The following is a 14090-nucleotide window of genomic DNA, read 5'->3' on the forward strand; positions in this document are numbered from 1 at the left end:
GAATGTTCTTTTCATCTAATGCATACTTGAATGTCATGAATATGTATAATGTAATGTTGGAAAAGAGGGCAGCTAAGAAAATAAGCTTGGTCAGGAGTAAAGGTTAAAATAAATTTAACTGCATATTGTATATGTATGAAATAATTTTCTGGAATGCTGTGGGTTTATCTGTATCCCACTAAAAAAATTAATCTCTAAGGTCTTGCAGAACATCTTGTACTGCTTACTAGGAGACTTTTATGACTTCATTAAGGGCAGTACTCAATTGTGTCCGTAGTGCATCATTTGAAGCAATTATTGCAAATGAAACTTGGGAGTTTAAAAGAATGCAGGGGATATACTTGTTATTGTACTTCAGTTGGTACTACACATCTGCAGAGAAATGGTAGCTATAGCATTCCCATTTCCCTCCTTGTATAAGTGCAGAATAGGGAATATGTGGGAAGGCAGAGACAGCAGAATAGACCAAGTGTCAGTGGAATACTGCTTGAAATATTTTGTGGCCACTGGTGGCCCTATCCTTTATCAAACATCTTTCATGGTAACTATGGATTGGTGTAAAATGAAATTCAGATTCTGCCATTGCACACTATCTTCACATAGTATTTGTTGCGTGAAGAGCAAGCATCAACACATTGCTGAAGTAAAACTGGGGCTGGGACAAGTTTCTAGCCCGTGACACGTACCTGTACGAGTGTTTTAAATAGCCTCAGTTTTTCACAGGCTTGTGTGTCTAAAAAACCAACCAATCAAAAACAACCAACCAACCAACAAACAAAAACTAAACCAAGCATTTTCCCCAACCTTTTTCAAGGGGCTAATAATGGCTAAGATCAGTAGAACACAGAATCTTTTTGCTGAAGTGGCAACAGCTTTTGAACACTCCTTTGACCTTCCCAGGATGGTGTATGAATGTGGGGATGAGATCTGTAGAGGAATGACTTTATCTGAAGGCATCTTAAGCCAGCATTGAGCCAGTTTGAAATACTGTATACACCCTTGCAGCAGACTAAATTCTTTCTTTTTGAATCAAGACCTGAATAGTTATCATTTTAAAAGAAAAAAAAAAAAAAAGGCAAGCTGGCTACTGCAGTGGAAGCTAATAGAAATAAAATGATAGCTTTATGGTGTTTAAAAGGCCTAAATGAGAGCCAAAGAAAGCTGTGCTCTGATTATCTTTATTCTAATCTTCCTACACCCAATAAAGAAGAGACTAAGTTTTTAACAAAGAGTTTGCTGTATAGAGAGATAGAGATGTTTTGAGTCTAGATAGGCTTCATTCTAAGCCTCTTCCTGAATGGCTCTTTCATCTTTGTGGAAAGTTTCAGTATAGAAGCACTGTGATGTTGGCAGCTATTGAGGAAACAGTAGACAGCTTCTCATTTAGTGACAAAACCAAAACCTTGTCAAACCATCAGCACATTAAAAATTCAAATTGGTAACTGGAAAGAAAAATACTTCTTCCTTAGTCTTTGTAATTTCAACTGTCTATTCATACTAACATTCTCCCAGTACTGATTGCAGTTTTGATGTGCTTCTGAGTTTGCTGTTGGCCTTGCCATGTTCCTTACGCTCACCCTCACTAGAAATATTTGAGTGGCTCTATTTTTATGTTGTATGTCTTAATGCACCTATCATAACTGTTGTCTTATATCATTTGTGTATATAAATTTATTGTCTTGAACAAGCTGAAATATTGATGCTCTGGGGCGATGAGTGTGTATTTCAGATGTTCGACTCATGCATTTGCAATGCCCATTCATAAAGTTTTTGTTTAAACTAATCTTTGTATGATAGTTCAAATGATTTTCCTGTTGTTTGAAACCAGGTTATAAAATCTCAGGAAACGCAAATTCTAATAGTTTGTTAGATGTTTTATCATGTTTTGTGGCTGAGATTCAGTGAATTGTTGACTGCATGCAATATAGTTCTGATAGATATCTATACATTGAGTTAGAATTGACTGCACAGGAGCCCAAAATTAAATATTATTTCTGATCTGATATCATTTCAGTGTTGTTTACCCTTTTTTCTTCAGTTAGGAAAGGAATGGAAGTGGTACAATAAATTACAATTGGTCTGTTTTAAAAGAATAGCAGGCATATGGTAGTATGATTTCTTACCCTGTTTATTCCATTTAATAAAAATCCAGATCAGCGTGGCTTTGCATCTGATGGAGCACTCGGTTGATGTGGCATTCCCATGGAATATTAACACTTTTTTCCAGTTCCTGTTTTATGATTGTTACAGATCTTGGTAGGGCTTCTGCTGAGAGAATTGGTCCTGTGAGTTTTTGTGGACTCTAGGCAGTTCTCTAGACTTTTTTTGTTTTGTTGTGTAGGTTTATGTAGGACGAAGACTTGGGTCTCATGATTCAAGAAGGCTTTGGGGACTTTACTTGCAAACTTTTTCTTGAGTTTCTTCTACAGGAGAGAAGCATTTAGCTTAGTGGTTAAAATAGGGGTAGCATTGAGCCTGATTCAAATGACAGGAGAATCTCTTGAGACACATAGCCATGCATGTTTATTAGCAGGATGTAGCTTTTTGCCCTATCATGTGGAAATCATTGACTTGTGCTGTTTCTTCATAGAAACTATCTAATCACTTTACAACAGTGATTTCTGTAGCCTGGTATGAGAGATGGAACCTGATTTTATAGTATTATTTTGAAAGCATATAACTGTGAAACCTGAAGTGTTTTCACTTAAAAACAATGCTAGGCCTGTGTCTAGGCAAGCATAAGTATTCAAGAACTTACCTAATGAGTGCAGTGTAGAACATTTTCTGGTAACTTTTGGAATTAGTAGCTTACTCTAGGTTTAAATAATTTGTTTTATCTTATTGTAACTTACCTTATGCTGAATTTAAGAGACATAAGTAGTCAAGAATTGTGTTCCATTGGTTCCAGGTTCACAGTCTTTTTAGACTTCCTATGATGTGTAGCAGTAGTTCATAATTAAAAATCACATTTGCTTGTAGTTAACTCAGTTTATCCCTTATTGTAGCTTAAAATATGGACAGACTTCAGGGGCTAGTGGAAACATAATTCTGTTTGGGCTTTTAAAAATTTGTTTGGGTTTTATGCTTTGCCAGTGTAAAAAGGAAAGTGTCATCTTTACTGTTTTGTTACAGTCCCTATAAATAAATGACATAAAGCAAGAGTTACTCCTGTTTTCAAGGCGGGTAGTAAACTCCACTATTCTGAGTGACAAGAAATTGTGCAACTTCAGCATGCATTTATTGGATAACGTGTTTAATCAGTCCTGTAGCATATATCATATTACCTTGAAGAAAAGACAGTAAGCATCTGTGTAATGCATAGTTTTGGGATTTGTTCTAATTTTTTTCCTAACCTAGGATGTATCATGGGTGGAACAGGCCTGTTACAAAAACCAGAGCTATATCAGTAATAGCAGGCTTTACATTACTGTAACTTAGTTTTCAGCAAAATGTTAGTAGAAATTTACACTCTAAAATTGCACAATGAAGTAAAGATGTTATTACCTTTGTAATTCTCATAATCTGGACCAAGAAGAGGTTAGTCAAACTGAAATGTTGTAAGTTTATTCTCTTTACTATGGTTGGATTTATAGCAGCATGCAAACATAATTGGTGTGATTATTTCTATTTTCTTCAGTTGTAAGTTCATAATGACAGCAGAGATTAACTATAGCTTTTTGCTAAGAAATTATGGCACAATAACCAAAAATTGATGCTGTGGTAAGATTTTTAGATAGGCAAAAAACTTTTTGGCAAGGCGACATTCTGGTTTTCCTCTGAAATAAGAACAGACAAAACAGCTAATTGGTTTTAGATAAATAACTATCCCGAGATGTTGTTTCTTTTGGTAGTCAATAATTGCACAGCATCTTGATGCAGATTTGAACTTCTATGAAAAAGACCTGCTGTAGGTGACCTATTGAAATAGGAGGATGGGAGGGAAGGAAGAGACTGATGTCAGACCTATATCAATGTGGCCAGGTTCTCTTTTTTGAAAAATTATGTAGCACTTTACAGAAAATACTTTTAAAACCAAATAGTCTGGTTTTGCTTGGAATTTATTACAGCTTTCAGCCAAGAAGCACTGCATATCCTTTTGGATATGTAAAGTATTTGAGAAGTACAAGCTTGTTAGTGGGAAGATGCGGGGTTAGTGGGAAGTGAGGGGTACGCTGGGGCACAGCCGAAGTCGAACAGAGTTGAGCTAGGGGATACTGAGGCAATAGGAGCCAAGAGGGAAATGCCAGTGAAACACCTCAAAGCACACAAGGGGTGTTCTTCTATGAAGGAAACACGGACGACAGCCCAGCTGAAGTGCCTCTACACCAATGCACGCAGCATGGGCAACAAGCAAGAGGAGTTGGAAGCCATTGTACATCAGGAAAACTATGATATGGTTGCCATCACGGAAACGTGGTGGGATGACTCGCACAACTGGAGTGCGGCGATGGATGGCTATAAACTCTTCAGGAGGGATAGGCGAGGCAGGAGAGGTGGTGGGGTAGCCCTATATGTCAGGGAGGGTCTGGATAGTTTAGAGCTCGATGATGGTGATGATAGGGTGGAGTGTCTATGGGTAAGAATCAGGGGGAAGGCCAACAAGGCAGTTATTGTGGTGGGAGTCTGTTACAGACCACCCAACCAGGATGAGGAGACAGATGAACTATTCTATAAGCAGCTGGGAGAAGCCTCACGATCGCTAGCCCTTGATCTTGTGGGGGACTTCAACCTGCCGGATGTCTGCTGGAAATACAATACAGCAGAGAGGAAACCGCCTAGGAGGTTCCTGGAGCGTGTGGCAGATAACTTCCTGACACAGCTGGTGAGGGAGCCAACTAGGGAAGGTGCCCCGCTGGACCTGTTGTTCACGAACAGAGAAGGACTTGTGAGCCATGTGATGGTTGGAGGCCGTCTTGGACAGAGTGATCACGAAATGATGGAGTTCTTGATACGTGGAGAAGCGGCGAGGGGGGTCAGCAAAACTGCCACCTTAGACTTCCGGAGGGCGGACTTCAGCCTGTTTAGGAGACTGGTCGAGAGAGTCCCCTGGGAGGCAGCCCCAAAGGGCAAAGGAGTCCAGGAAGGCTGGACAGTCTTTAAGGAGGAAGTCCTAAAGGCACAAGAGGGGGTTGTCCCCAGGTGCCAAAAGACGAGCCGGCGGGGAAGAAGACCGGCCTGGCTGACTAAAGAGCTCTGGCTTGAACTCAGGAAAAAGAGGAGAGTCTACAACCTCTGGAAGAAGGGGCAGGCAACTCAGGAGGACTACAAAGGTGTAGCAAGGCTGTGCAGGGAGAAAAGTAGAAGGGCCAAAGCTGAGCTAGAGCTCAGTCTGGCTGCTGCTGTAAAAGACAACAAAAAACACTTCTTCAAATACATTAGCAGCAAAAGGAGAGCTAAGGAGAATCTCCAGCCCCTAGTAGACGGGGGAGGGAACACAGTGACCAAGGATGAGGAAAAGGCTGAGGTACTTAATGCCTTCTTTGCCTCAGTCTTTAATAGCAGGGCCAATTGTTCTCTGGGTACCCAGCCCCCGGAGTTGGAAGATAGGGACGGGGACCAGAATGGAGCCCCCATAATCCAGGGGGAAATGGTTAGTGACCTGCTGCACCACTTAGACACTCACAAGTCTATGGGACCTGATGAGATCCACCCGAGAGTACTGAAGGAACTGGCAGATGTGCTCACCAAGCCCCTTTCCATCATTTACCAGCAGTCCTGGCTAATGGGGGAGGTCCCTGCTGAGTGGAGATTAGCTAATGTGACACCCATCTTCAAGAAGGGCCAGAAGGAGGACCCGGGGAACTACAAGCCTGTCAGCCTGACCTTGGTGACGGGGAAGCTGATGGAGCAGATCATCCTGAGTGCTATCACACAGCATGTAGAGAATAACCAAGGGATCAAGCCCAGCCAGCATGAGTTCAGGAAAGGCAGGTCCGGCTTGACCAACCTGATCTCCTTCTACGACAAGGTGACCCACCTAGTGGATGAGGGAAAGGCTGTGGATGTTGTCTATCTAGACTTCAGTAAAGCCTTTGACATGGTTTCCCACAGCATTCTCCTGGAGAAACTAGCTGCTCATGGCTTGGACGGGTGTCCTCTTCGCTGGGTAAAGAACTGGCTGGATGGCCGGGCCCAAAGAGTGGTGGTGAATGGAGTTTACTCCAGTTGGCGGCCGGTCACAAGCGGTGTTCCCCAGGGCTCTGTGTTGGGGCCAGTTCTGTTTAATATCTTTATCAATGATCTGGACGAAGGGATCAAGTGCACTCTCAGTAAGTTTGCAGATGACACCAAGTTGTGCGGGGGTGTTGATCTGCTTGAGGGTAGGAAGGCTCTGCAGAGGGACCTGGACAGGCTGGATCGATGGGCCGAGGTCAATTGTATGAGGTTTAAACAAGGCCATGTGCAAGGTCCTGCACTTGGGCCGCAGCAGCCCCATGCAATACTACAGGCTTGGGGAAGAGTGGCTGGAAAGCTACCAGGCAGAAAAGGACCTGGGGGTGTTGGTTGACAGCCACCTGAATATGAGCCAGCAGTGTGCCCAGGTGGCCAAGAAAGCCAATGGCATCCTGGCTTGTATGAAAAAGAGTGTGGCCAGCAGGAGTAGGGAAGTGATCGTGCCCCTGTACTCGGCACTGGTGAGGCCACACCTCGAATACTGTGTTCAGTTCTGGGCCCCCCACTACAAGAGAGACATTGAGGGGCTGGAGCGTGTGCAGAGAAGGGCAATGAAGCTGGTGAAGGGTCTGGAGCAGAAGTCTTATGAGGAGCGGCTGAGGGAACTGGGGTTGTTTAGCCTGAAGAAAAGGAGGCTGAGGGGAGACCTTATTGCTCTCTACAACTACCTGAAAGGAGGTTGTAGAGAGGTGGGGGTCGGTCTCTTCTCCCAGGTAACAAGTGATAGGACAAGAGGAAATGGCCTCAAGTTGCACCAGGGGAGGTTGAGACTGGATATTAGGAAATTTTTCTTCACTGAAAGGGTTATCAAGCATTGGAACAGGCTGCCCAGGGAAGTGGTTGAGTCGCCATCCCTGGAGGTATTTAAAGGATGTTTGGATGAGGTGCTTAGGGACATGGTGTAGTGGTGGTCTTGGCAGTGTTAGGTTTACAGTTGGACTCGATGATCTTAAAGGTCTTTTCCAACCTATACGATTCTGTGAAGATAAGTAACAGGTAATTTTGTGAATGTAAAAATGGTTGCAGGCAGCTCTTTATCTAAAGCATAAGCACAGAAATGAGTGGACAGTGGCCCAGCAAATGTTAAATATGTTTAACATTTTTGCTTTTCATTGTAAGATTTTTCACTATGTTTGCTTTCAAAAGGTGTTACAGAGGCTAAATATTTTCAACCTACAAAGGAACTTTATGACACTGAGTACTGCAAGTTAGTCTTTAAGTATGTTAGCCCTAAATGTTAGTGATGATTTTGAGCCTGAAATTACCTGCTTAAGTATTCTTGTCCGTGTAAGAATAGTAATGTGTCTTTTTTTTTACCCTTGTCATCTTTTAAGGTTTGAGTATTTCCGTACAGAGTCAAAATATAACTCGGCAATCACTAGCATAAGATAAACCATTGGATAGCTTAGCTGCTGATGGTTGGTTAGGGAGACTACACTCCATTGCATCTATTCCAGGAAGTGCAGCTTTGGGGTGGATAGATGACTGTTATCCTGCCTTCTGCATGACACATTTCTGGGATCGAATCAATACAAAGTATGATCAAAGAGCTCCTGCTTTGATCAGTGCTTGGTTTACATATTTGCATCATAAAGACAGTCTTAGTGGTCTACAAAGAGAACAGGATCTACAAAGACAGTCTTAGCCCTTCCAGTGGTCTACAAAGATAACATGATCCACTTGGTACTATTGCTTTTAAGTTCCTCTGGATATCCTCAGCATAAGAGCCCTTGTGTGACTAGTAGTTTGTGGTGAAATCAATTTTCAAACATGATGTAAAATTTCAGTCTGAGGAAAGAAGCCAAAATTTATCATTGTTTTGTGTGCATCTGTTTCAGTGGTGTGCTCTGTATTGTCTGTATGCAGATAAACATACAAAATTAACACAATCTGTATATCAATACAGGTTGCTGCCTTGAAGTACATACCATCAGTTCTTCATGATGTTGAAATGGTCTTTGATGCCAAGTTACTGAGGTGAGCTGCTTTTGAACATTTAGTAGATGCATCACATGGTGTATACAATGTAATGCTGTTGTAAATAATAAATTATTATTGATCAGTTTAAGTCAACAAAGCTATGCCAGTTTGTACTGATCAAGACAGTGGTGGAACTCTGGGCATATGTTTTTAACAGGGAGTTCTCATCCGACTTACATAATGACAGAATTCATTATGGAGGCCCAATACTTCAGCAGTCACTTGGTGAATAAAATGAGCAAGTGGAACAATCTATCTTTTTTTTTTTTCCCCCTCTTCCTCTCTCCCTGCCACCCTGCCCCAAATAAGCCCTATTCCAGAAAATAAAATCTGATTTTAGCAGTTTGAAATAAGTATCTATCTATATTTGTCAGACAAAGATAAATTGCCTCCACCACACACAAAAATATCTTTATTCCATTGAAAACAATGGAAAGTAATAAACATTTGTAAACATGGCCAAAATCTAGTTCATCCTCATCTTGTTTCTCTTGAAAGTTTTCTTTTGAACCTGCTACTGATCTCTTGTCAATGTTTATGATAAAGCAAATAAATCTAAGTCTTAAAAAGAAATAAATGTTTAGAAATATATGATCTTTTGCTCTTTCTGTCTTTCTTTATTAACACATGATTAATTCATCTGTATGGTATTTATGACACTTTTCCTTTACATGCAGCCAACTACTATATGAATTTTACACTTGCATTCCACCAGTGAAACTACAGAAGCAGAAAGTGCAGTCCATGAAGGAAATAGTACGCAGCAACCTTTTTAAAAAACAAGGTAAATATAAAATGCCTTTAAGGCTTAAAGTAAATAGGTGTGAAAATGTTGACTGACTTATGTTTTGTGCTATCCATGTTTGAAATTGAGTAAAACTAATACTGAGAGCGTGTGAATGCCAGAAGTCTGACCTCTGGAGAGGATTAACCTCTTTCTACAAGACAGCTATTGCACAAAGTGTGATTGCTAGCCTAGAACAAGGAACAGGTGGGTCTCAGAGGAACAGTTTTGTGCGTTTTTCGTATTATATAATGGTTAGAGGGATGGAGCTGTATATATTCTTTCAACCCATTTGTAAGCTCTATAGTGAAATAGGAACATGAAGTGAAACCTTGTGAACACAGCTTATGTTATATAAGGCCTCTGGACAGAGGAAAAAAAGGCTGATTGTGCTGTAGTATAGCTCAGCTGCAATGCAGCATCTCCATTTATAGGAATTACGATGTTTCTTAACCTTTATCAGAACTTAGTGTCTTCCCCACTCTCAGAACAGGAGTGATAAGTGGTACTGAAATGTCTTTATCAGCCTTGCACTTAGTTTTCCTTCATATTATCACAGAAAGGGAATTTTTGCTGAAGGAGTCCTAGCAGAGAAGCCCAGTTTTGCATGGTTGACTTCATCTTCACTGTTAAGTGTTCTGTCTCCTCTCTTGTGGACCAGATGGCTTGCTTCTCTCTCAGCATCTTACAGCTGTGTAGAAGTCCTCCAGAACTTTGAAAGGTGCACAAACTACTCGGATGACCAATTTGTCAGAATTTTGGTTTCTGACAATTTATAGATAATAATTCTAGGAACTTGACAGTACAACAGTGGTAGTAAATAGTACTGAGCATGCATAGAGTGAGAACGGATTGCCCTCCTCATCTCATCCCTCTGTGTTGCTGGAGGAGTGATGCAGTTCTAACTAGCTAGGACAGATAAAAATCCAACTTTATTTTAAGACTTCTGTTGCATTCTGTTGAGATGGAAATGTATATTGTAAGCTATAACAATAACTAGCTCTCTCTGTTGTGTTTTGAGACCATTATAGATTTCATGGACAAAATCAATAAAATAATATAGTTGGTTTTAATGCTTAGATTAAATTAGATAGTATTTTAACCTATATTTATGTTAATGATTTCATGTTCATCATCTGTGATTTTTTTTTTTTTTTTTTTAACTATGTGTAAGGTTGCTTGAATCAGTGGAACTTTAGTAGCTGTAGTTTGGGTATCTACAGACACTGATCCAAGCTATTAAAAGCAGATGCAACTAGTTGATTTTCAAACAGATCTAATTCTGTATTCACAATTTTTTCCGGTAGGTTACTGTGTTTCTATTTTACAAGTACAGTCTGATATATCATTTGGTGTATGGGTACATTAGTAATGATCTTCTGTGCAACCAATAAGTACATAAGAGACCAGCCTAAACTCTGAGGTTATGAGGTTTGGTTCATCTCCAGTAAACCCATTGCTTTGCTATCTACAAGAACAGTTAGAGGCTTAAAGCAGCTGGGTAATTCTAGCTGTAATAATACTAAGGATATGACTTGTTTTAATCAGCCTTTTACTAACTTTTATGCTTTTAGTGTGATACATTAGTCTCCAGTCAAATACCATTATTCTGGAAGAAAAACTCAACTTTTTATTATTCTGTCTCAGAATTTTAGAAGACAGAATAAGAGCAGGCACAGCTGTGAAATAACAATGGTTCGATAATTTTTCTTTAAAGAAACTTGTCTCATTGAAATACTTTTCTTATTGGTTCATATATCAGGAGTGTTGGTCAGGACAAGGGATCCCATGCTCGTGTAATAAAGAATAAAGCCCTAATAGAGATCCAGAATGAAAATAGTTGAGCATACAATAAGCTGTGTTCTTCACAGTTCTATTGACTTGCATCTTACTCCTTTTAGTGTACATGCCACTGCTCCTTTCTTCCATATCAATGTATGCTCCAGAGGAGAAAAGAGTGGGTTTTTTTGATTCCAAAGAAGCTACCATTATAGTCTACTTAGTGTGGTTCTCATTTCATGTGTTTAACAGGCCTTTGCTTTAGCTACAGTCTATTAATGCAAAATGTTCTGTAAAGCTTTTATTGCTTGCAGATAAATAATAATAATAGATTGCTGCTTGCTTGTAAATGTAGCTTGTCTGATGTCTTGAAATATATAGCTGGTATGTCATAGAAAATGTCTACCTCGGAATATGTTGTGAATTATAAAAAGCATGTATGTTTTCTCTTTCTATAATTTTAAGGTAATAATAAGCAATTTTGCTAAGAGGATTTCTAATTCTGAGGAGCTTTTATAAAAAACAATAAATGGTGCTTTTTGTATACTGCTGACCAGATAATCAATACACTTTAATTTTTCCCAGAGAGGTAGTTAGTGGACTCATTTGGTCTTAAATGTATAAATTAAAAAAATAAATAATGTCCAAAACTTCCCTGTGCTACTTTTTGGTAATGTCAAACACTTCACAACAAAACCAGGGAGCTAAGATCATAAAGGCAGCATATAATACTTAAACCATTTGCCGGCCTAGCTGCTTTACGCTGGATCCGGTATGTCTGAATAGGTAATTGTGATCCAAACTTGCACTAGTAATTGACAGTTAAAGTGTATGCATTTGATGATATGTACAAACTAACAGCTTGTTTATATGCTTATGGTGATGATATATGCAAGATCTACCTTAAAATGTTTTTACTGTAATACTTGGTATATAATTATATAATAATACTTAGGTGCTGTTGTTTTTAGAGGAGCCTGGGGAAATAAATTTATCTTCTTTTAATTATTAGTTTAAAATAAGAGACGGTCCTCTGAAGAAGCAGTTGCCCAAAATAAACAAATCAAGTGGATGTAATTTTAATGAGACCATTCCATGACAAAGTTGTCATTCTTCTGACACTTAGTATGGCCAGCTAACAAAGTTACTGTTGTCTCAGTGGTGTTACCCAAGTATCTCTTGGGGCATTTAATCATAGAGTTTCTCTTTTGGGTAATGATCTTTATAATTTTCCTTTCACTCAACCTGCCTCTACATTGCTAATGGCATAAAATCAGCCTTGGGAAAATCACAGGGTGTTTTACATCTAGCTGATATTGTATGATTATTTGCATTTATGTTTTGTTTTTATATTGCTTGGATTTAACCTTCAAGTTGTAATTATCATAGGGGAAAGTCCACAACATGTTTTAAGTGCAGGCACTGAAGAATCTGAAAAGATCAATACACAGTTAAGTATCTCTGATATTATAGTGGTATGGAAAAGTTTCTGTACTGTGCTACTGTAATATTGTGCACAGTAAATAGCAAACAAGTCCTTTTTCTTGTACAGTGCCATGGTTTAAAATAGAAAATTCCAAAGATGCTCTTATTGCTCTACATTAAATACAATTGATTCTAAAATTAATTGGGTGGAGAACCAACTGTGTTTGCAGGGTGTAGACAATGCCTGACTCGTTACTCCAAGCAATGAGGTGGAAGGTAATTTACAAAATTTACAAGAACGAAAGTGTATGTACTGTATCACAAAATAGTATGCAGCATGATAATTAAGGTAAGATTGCCAAACAGTATCATTAACTAAAGTTCACATTTATCTAGAACAGGTAGTATTTTTTTTCTGCCATGAATATGGAATATATTTAACTACATTGCTAATGACAATGAAGTCTATTAATTTGTGTGTGTTTCAGATTATCCTTTTTTCACCAGGCTTTAGTATTTAGTCTCTTTCCATGTAGTTCATTACAGTTCCAGTTCAGTTCATTTACTTCCATTCCCAATGGTATTGTCGTTATAATTTAATTGGATTTCATATATTGGTATTTCTTTTCCTTTACCCATCGATGTTCACAGCATTTTCTAAGGAAGCAGAATTCTGAAAACATGAAAAAATGTTTTCAAAAAGTAAAGAAGCCAGTGAAATTTGTTTTTATTAAATAAGTTGCACATGAACCTGAAGTTGGAAGCCTTGAGGTTAAGCTGAATTTATTGGTATGTATTCCCAGGCATTCAAAAGTTTTCACTGTAGACTGTCCTGGAATAGAGTGCTTTCATCAGATAGGATGCCTAGTTGTGTTGACTGCTACTGTAATTGATCTTCAGAAGCCCTGCAACGCTACAGCACTTCTACAAGCCTTTAAATTACATTGATAGATTTTTTTTTTTTTTTTTTTGTTGAGGCATCGATTTCTTGTTCCCACTCTAACTATAATACAGCTTAGAGGGGTTGTGGTGGTTCAGGTGTTTGAGTGGCTGAACATAGGAAGAATGATGCTTTCAACTGGTTGTGCACTTTCACTATCATGTTTAGGAACATTCTTGCAGGATGTGTGAGCGCATGCACAGATATTTATCCAGTTTTGTCTTCAGACAATATTATGTCCTTTTTGATCAGAGGACAAGACATCTTCTTAAACTTAGTTTTTGACATTTTCCTTTTAGATCACTCTAATACGTTATTTAAAAATATCAGAGGGAAAGAAATGGTTGTCTTGTCCTGTATAAGCACCCCTAATGGGATTTCAAAGTCTCTTTCATGATGTAAGAAACTGCCTCCTGTCATATATCTTTCCCTTTGTATACTGAGATGTAATGGATTATTCTCTCTATTCTCTCCCTCTTGTGAAATTCTCTGTTGGGCCTGCCAAAGAAAAGTTTTGTTAGAATTGCTTCATTTCTATGTAATGCTAGTTTTGATGCATCACTTCTTTTTTTTTTTTTTTTTTTTTTTTTTTTTTTGCATTTTGATGCATTTGATGCTTTTTTTTTTGGGGGGGGGGGGGAACCTATTGCCCAAATTCCCTGACCATCTCTCCATTTTGGAGATCACCAGTTTAAGACATAGCTGTTTACAAATTACGTGCAATTTTTATTGTAGTCAGTGTTTCTGAGTTTATAGGATTTGGAGCTAGATTTTTATTCTAAACTGACCATGGAGTATTCATTGACATTATGTTGAAATTTGCAAATCAATTAGCCTTGGGAGAATTGTTTTTTATTGGTGTGAAATGAATATAAAATGCTTGAACATATAATAAAATGTGTATGTATTTACACTGCTGCTTTTGACTTGGTATTCTTTAGAGGTCCATTCCTGATTAGGAGTTTGTGCTGTAGCAGAACACTGTGAGATCTACTCCAAGGAATATAA

At 38.9% G+C, this 14090-nt stretch overlaps 2 protein-coding genes across 3 annotated transcripts in view; both read left to right on the forward strand.

Annotated features, from left to right (window-relative positions):
* SPDL1 (spindle apparatus coiled-coil protein 1) overlaps positions 1-14090 on the forward strand; it is a 367882-nt gene that overhangs the window by 83799 nt on the left and 269993 nt on the right. The gene's annotated exons all lie outside the window — the stretch shown is intronic.
* Positions 1-14090, forward strand: part of DOCK2 (dedicator of cytokinesis 2) — a 221710-nt gene that overhangs the window by 39960 nt on the left and 167660 nt on the right. Inside the window, exons 24-25 of the mRNA XM_075511018.1 lie at positions 8081-8151; positions 8832-8938. Of these exons, the coding sequence (XP_075367133.1) occupies positions 8081-8151; positions 8832-8938 (178 nt within the window). The remainder of the gene's footprint in view (positions 1-8080; positions 8152-8831; positions 8939-14090) is intronic.

This window comes from Mycteria americana, chromosome 8 (genome assembly GCF_035582795.1).
Source record: "Mycteria americana isolate JAX WOST 10 ecotype Jacksonville Zoo and Gardens chromosome 8, USCA_MyAme_1.0, whole genome shotgun sequence".
NCBI classification, from domain to species: Eukaryota; Metazoa; Chordata; class Aves; order Ciconiiformes; family Ciconiidae; genus Mycteria; species Mycteria americana.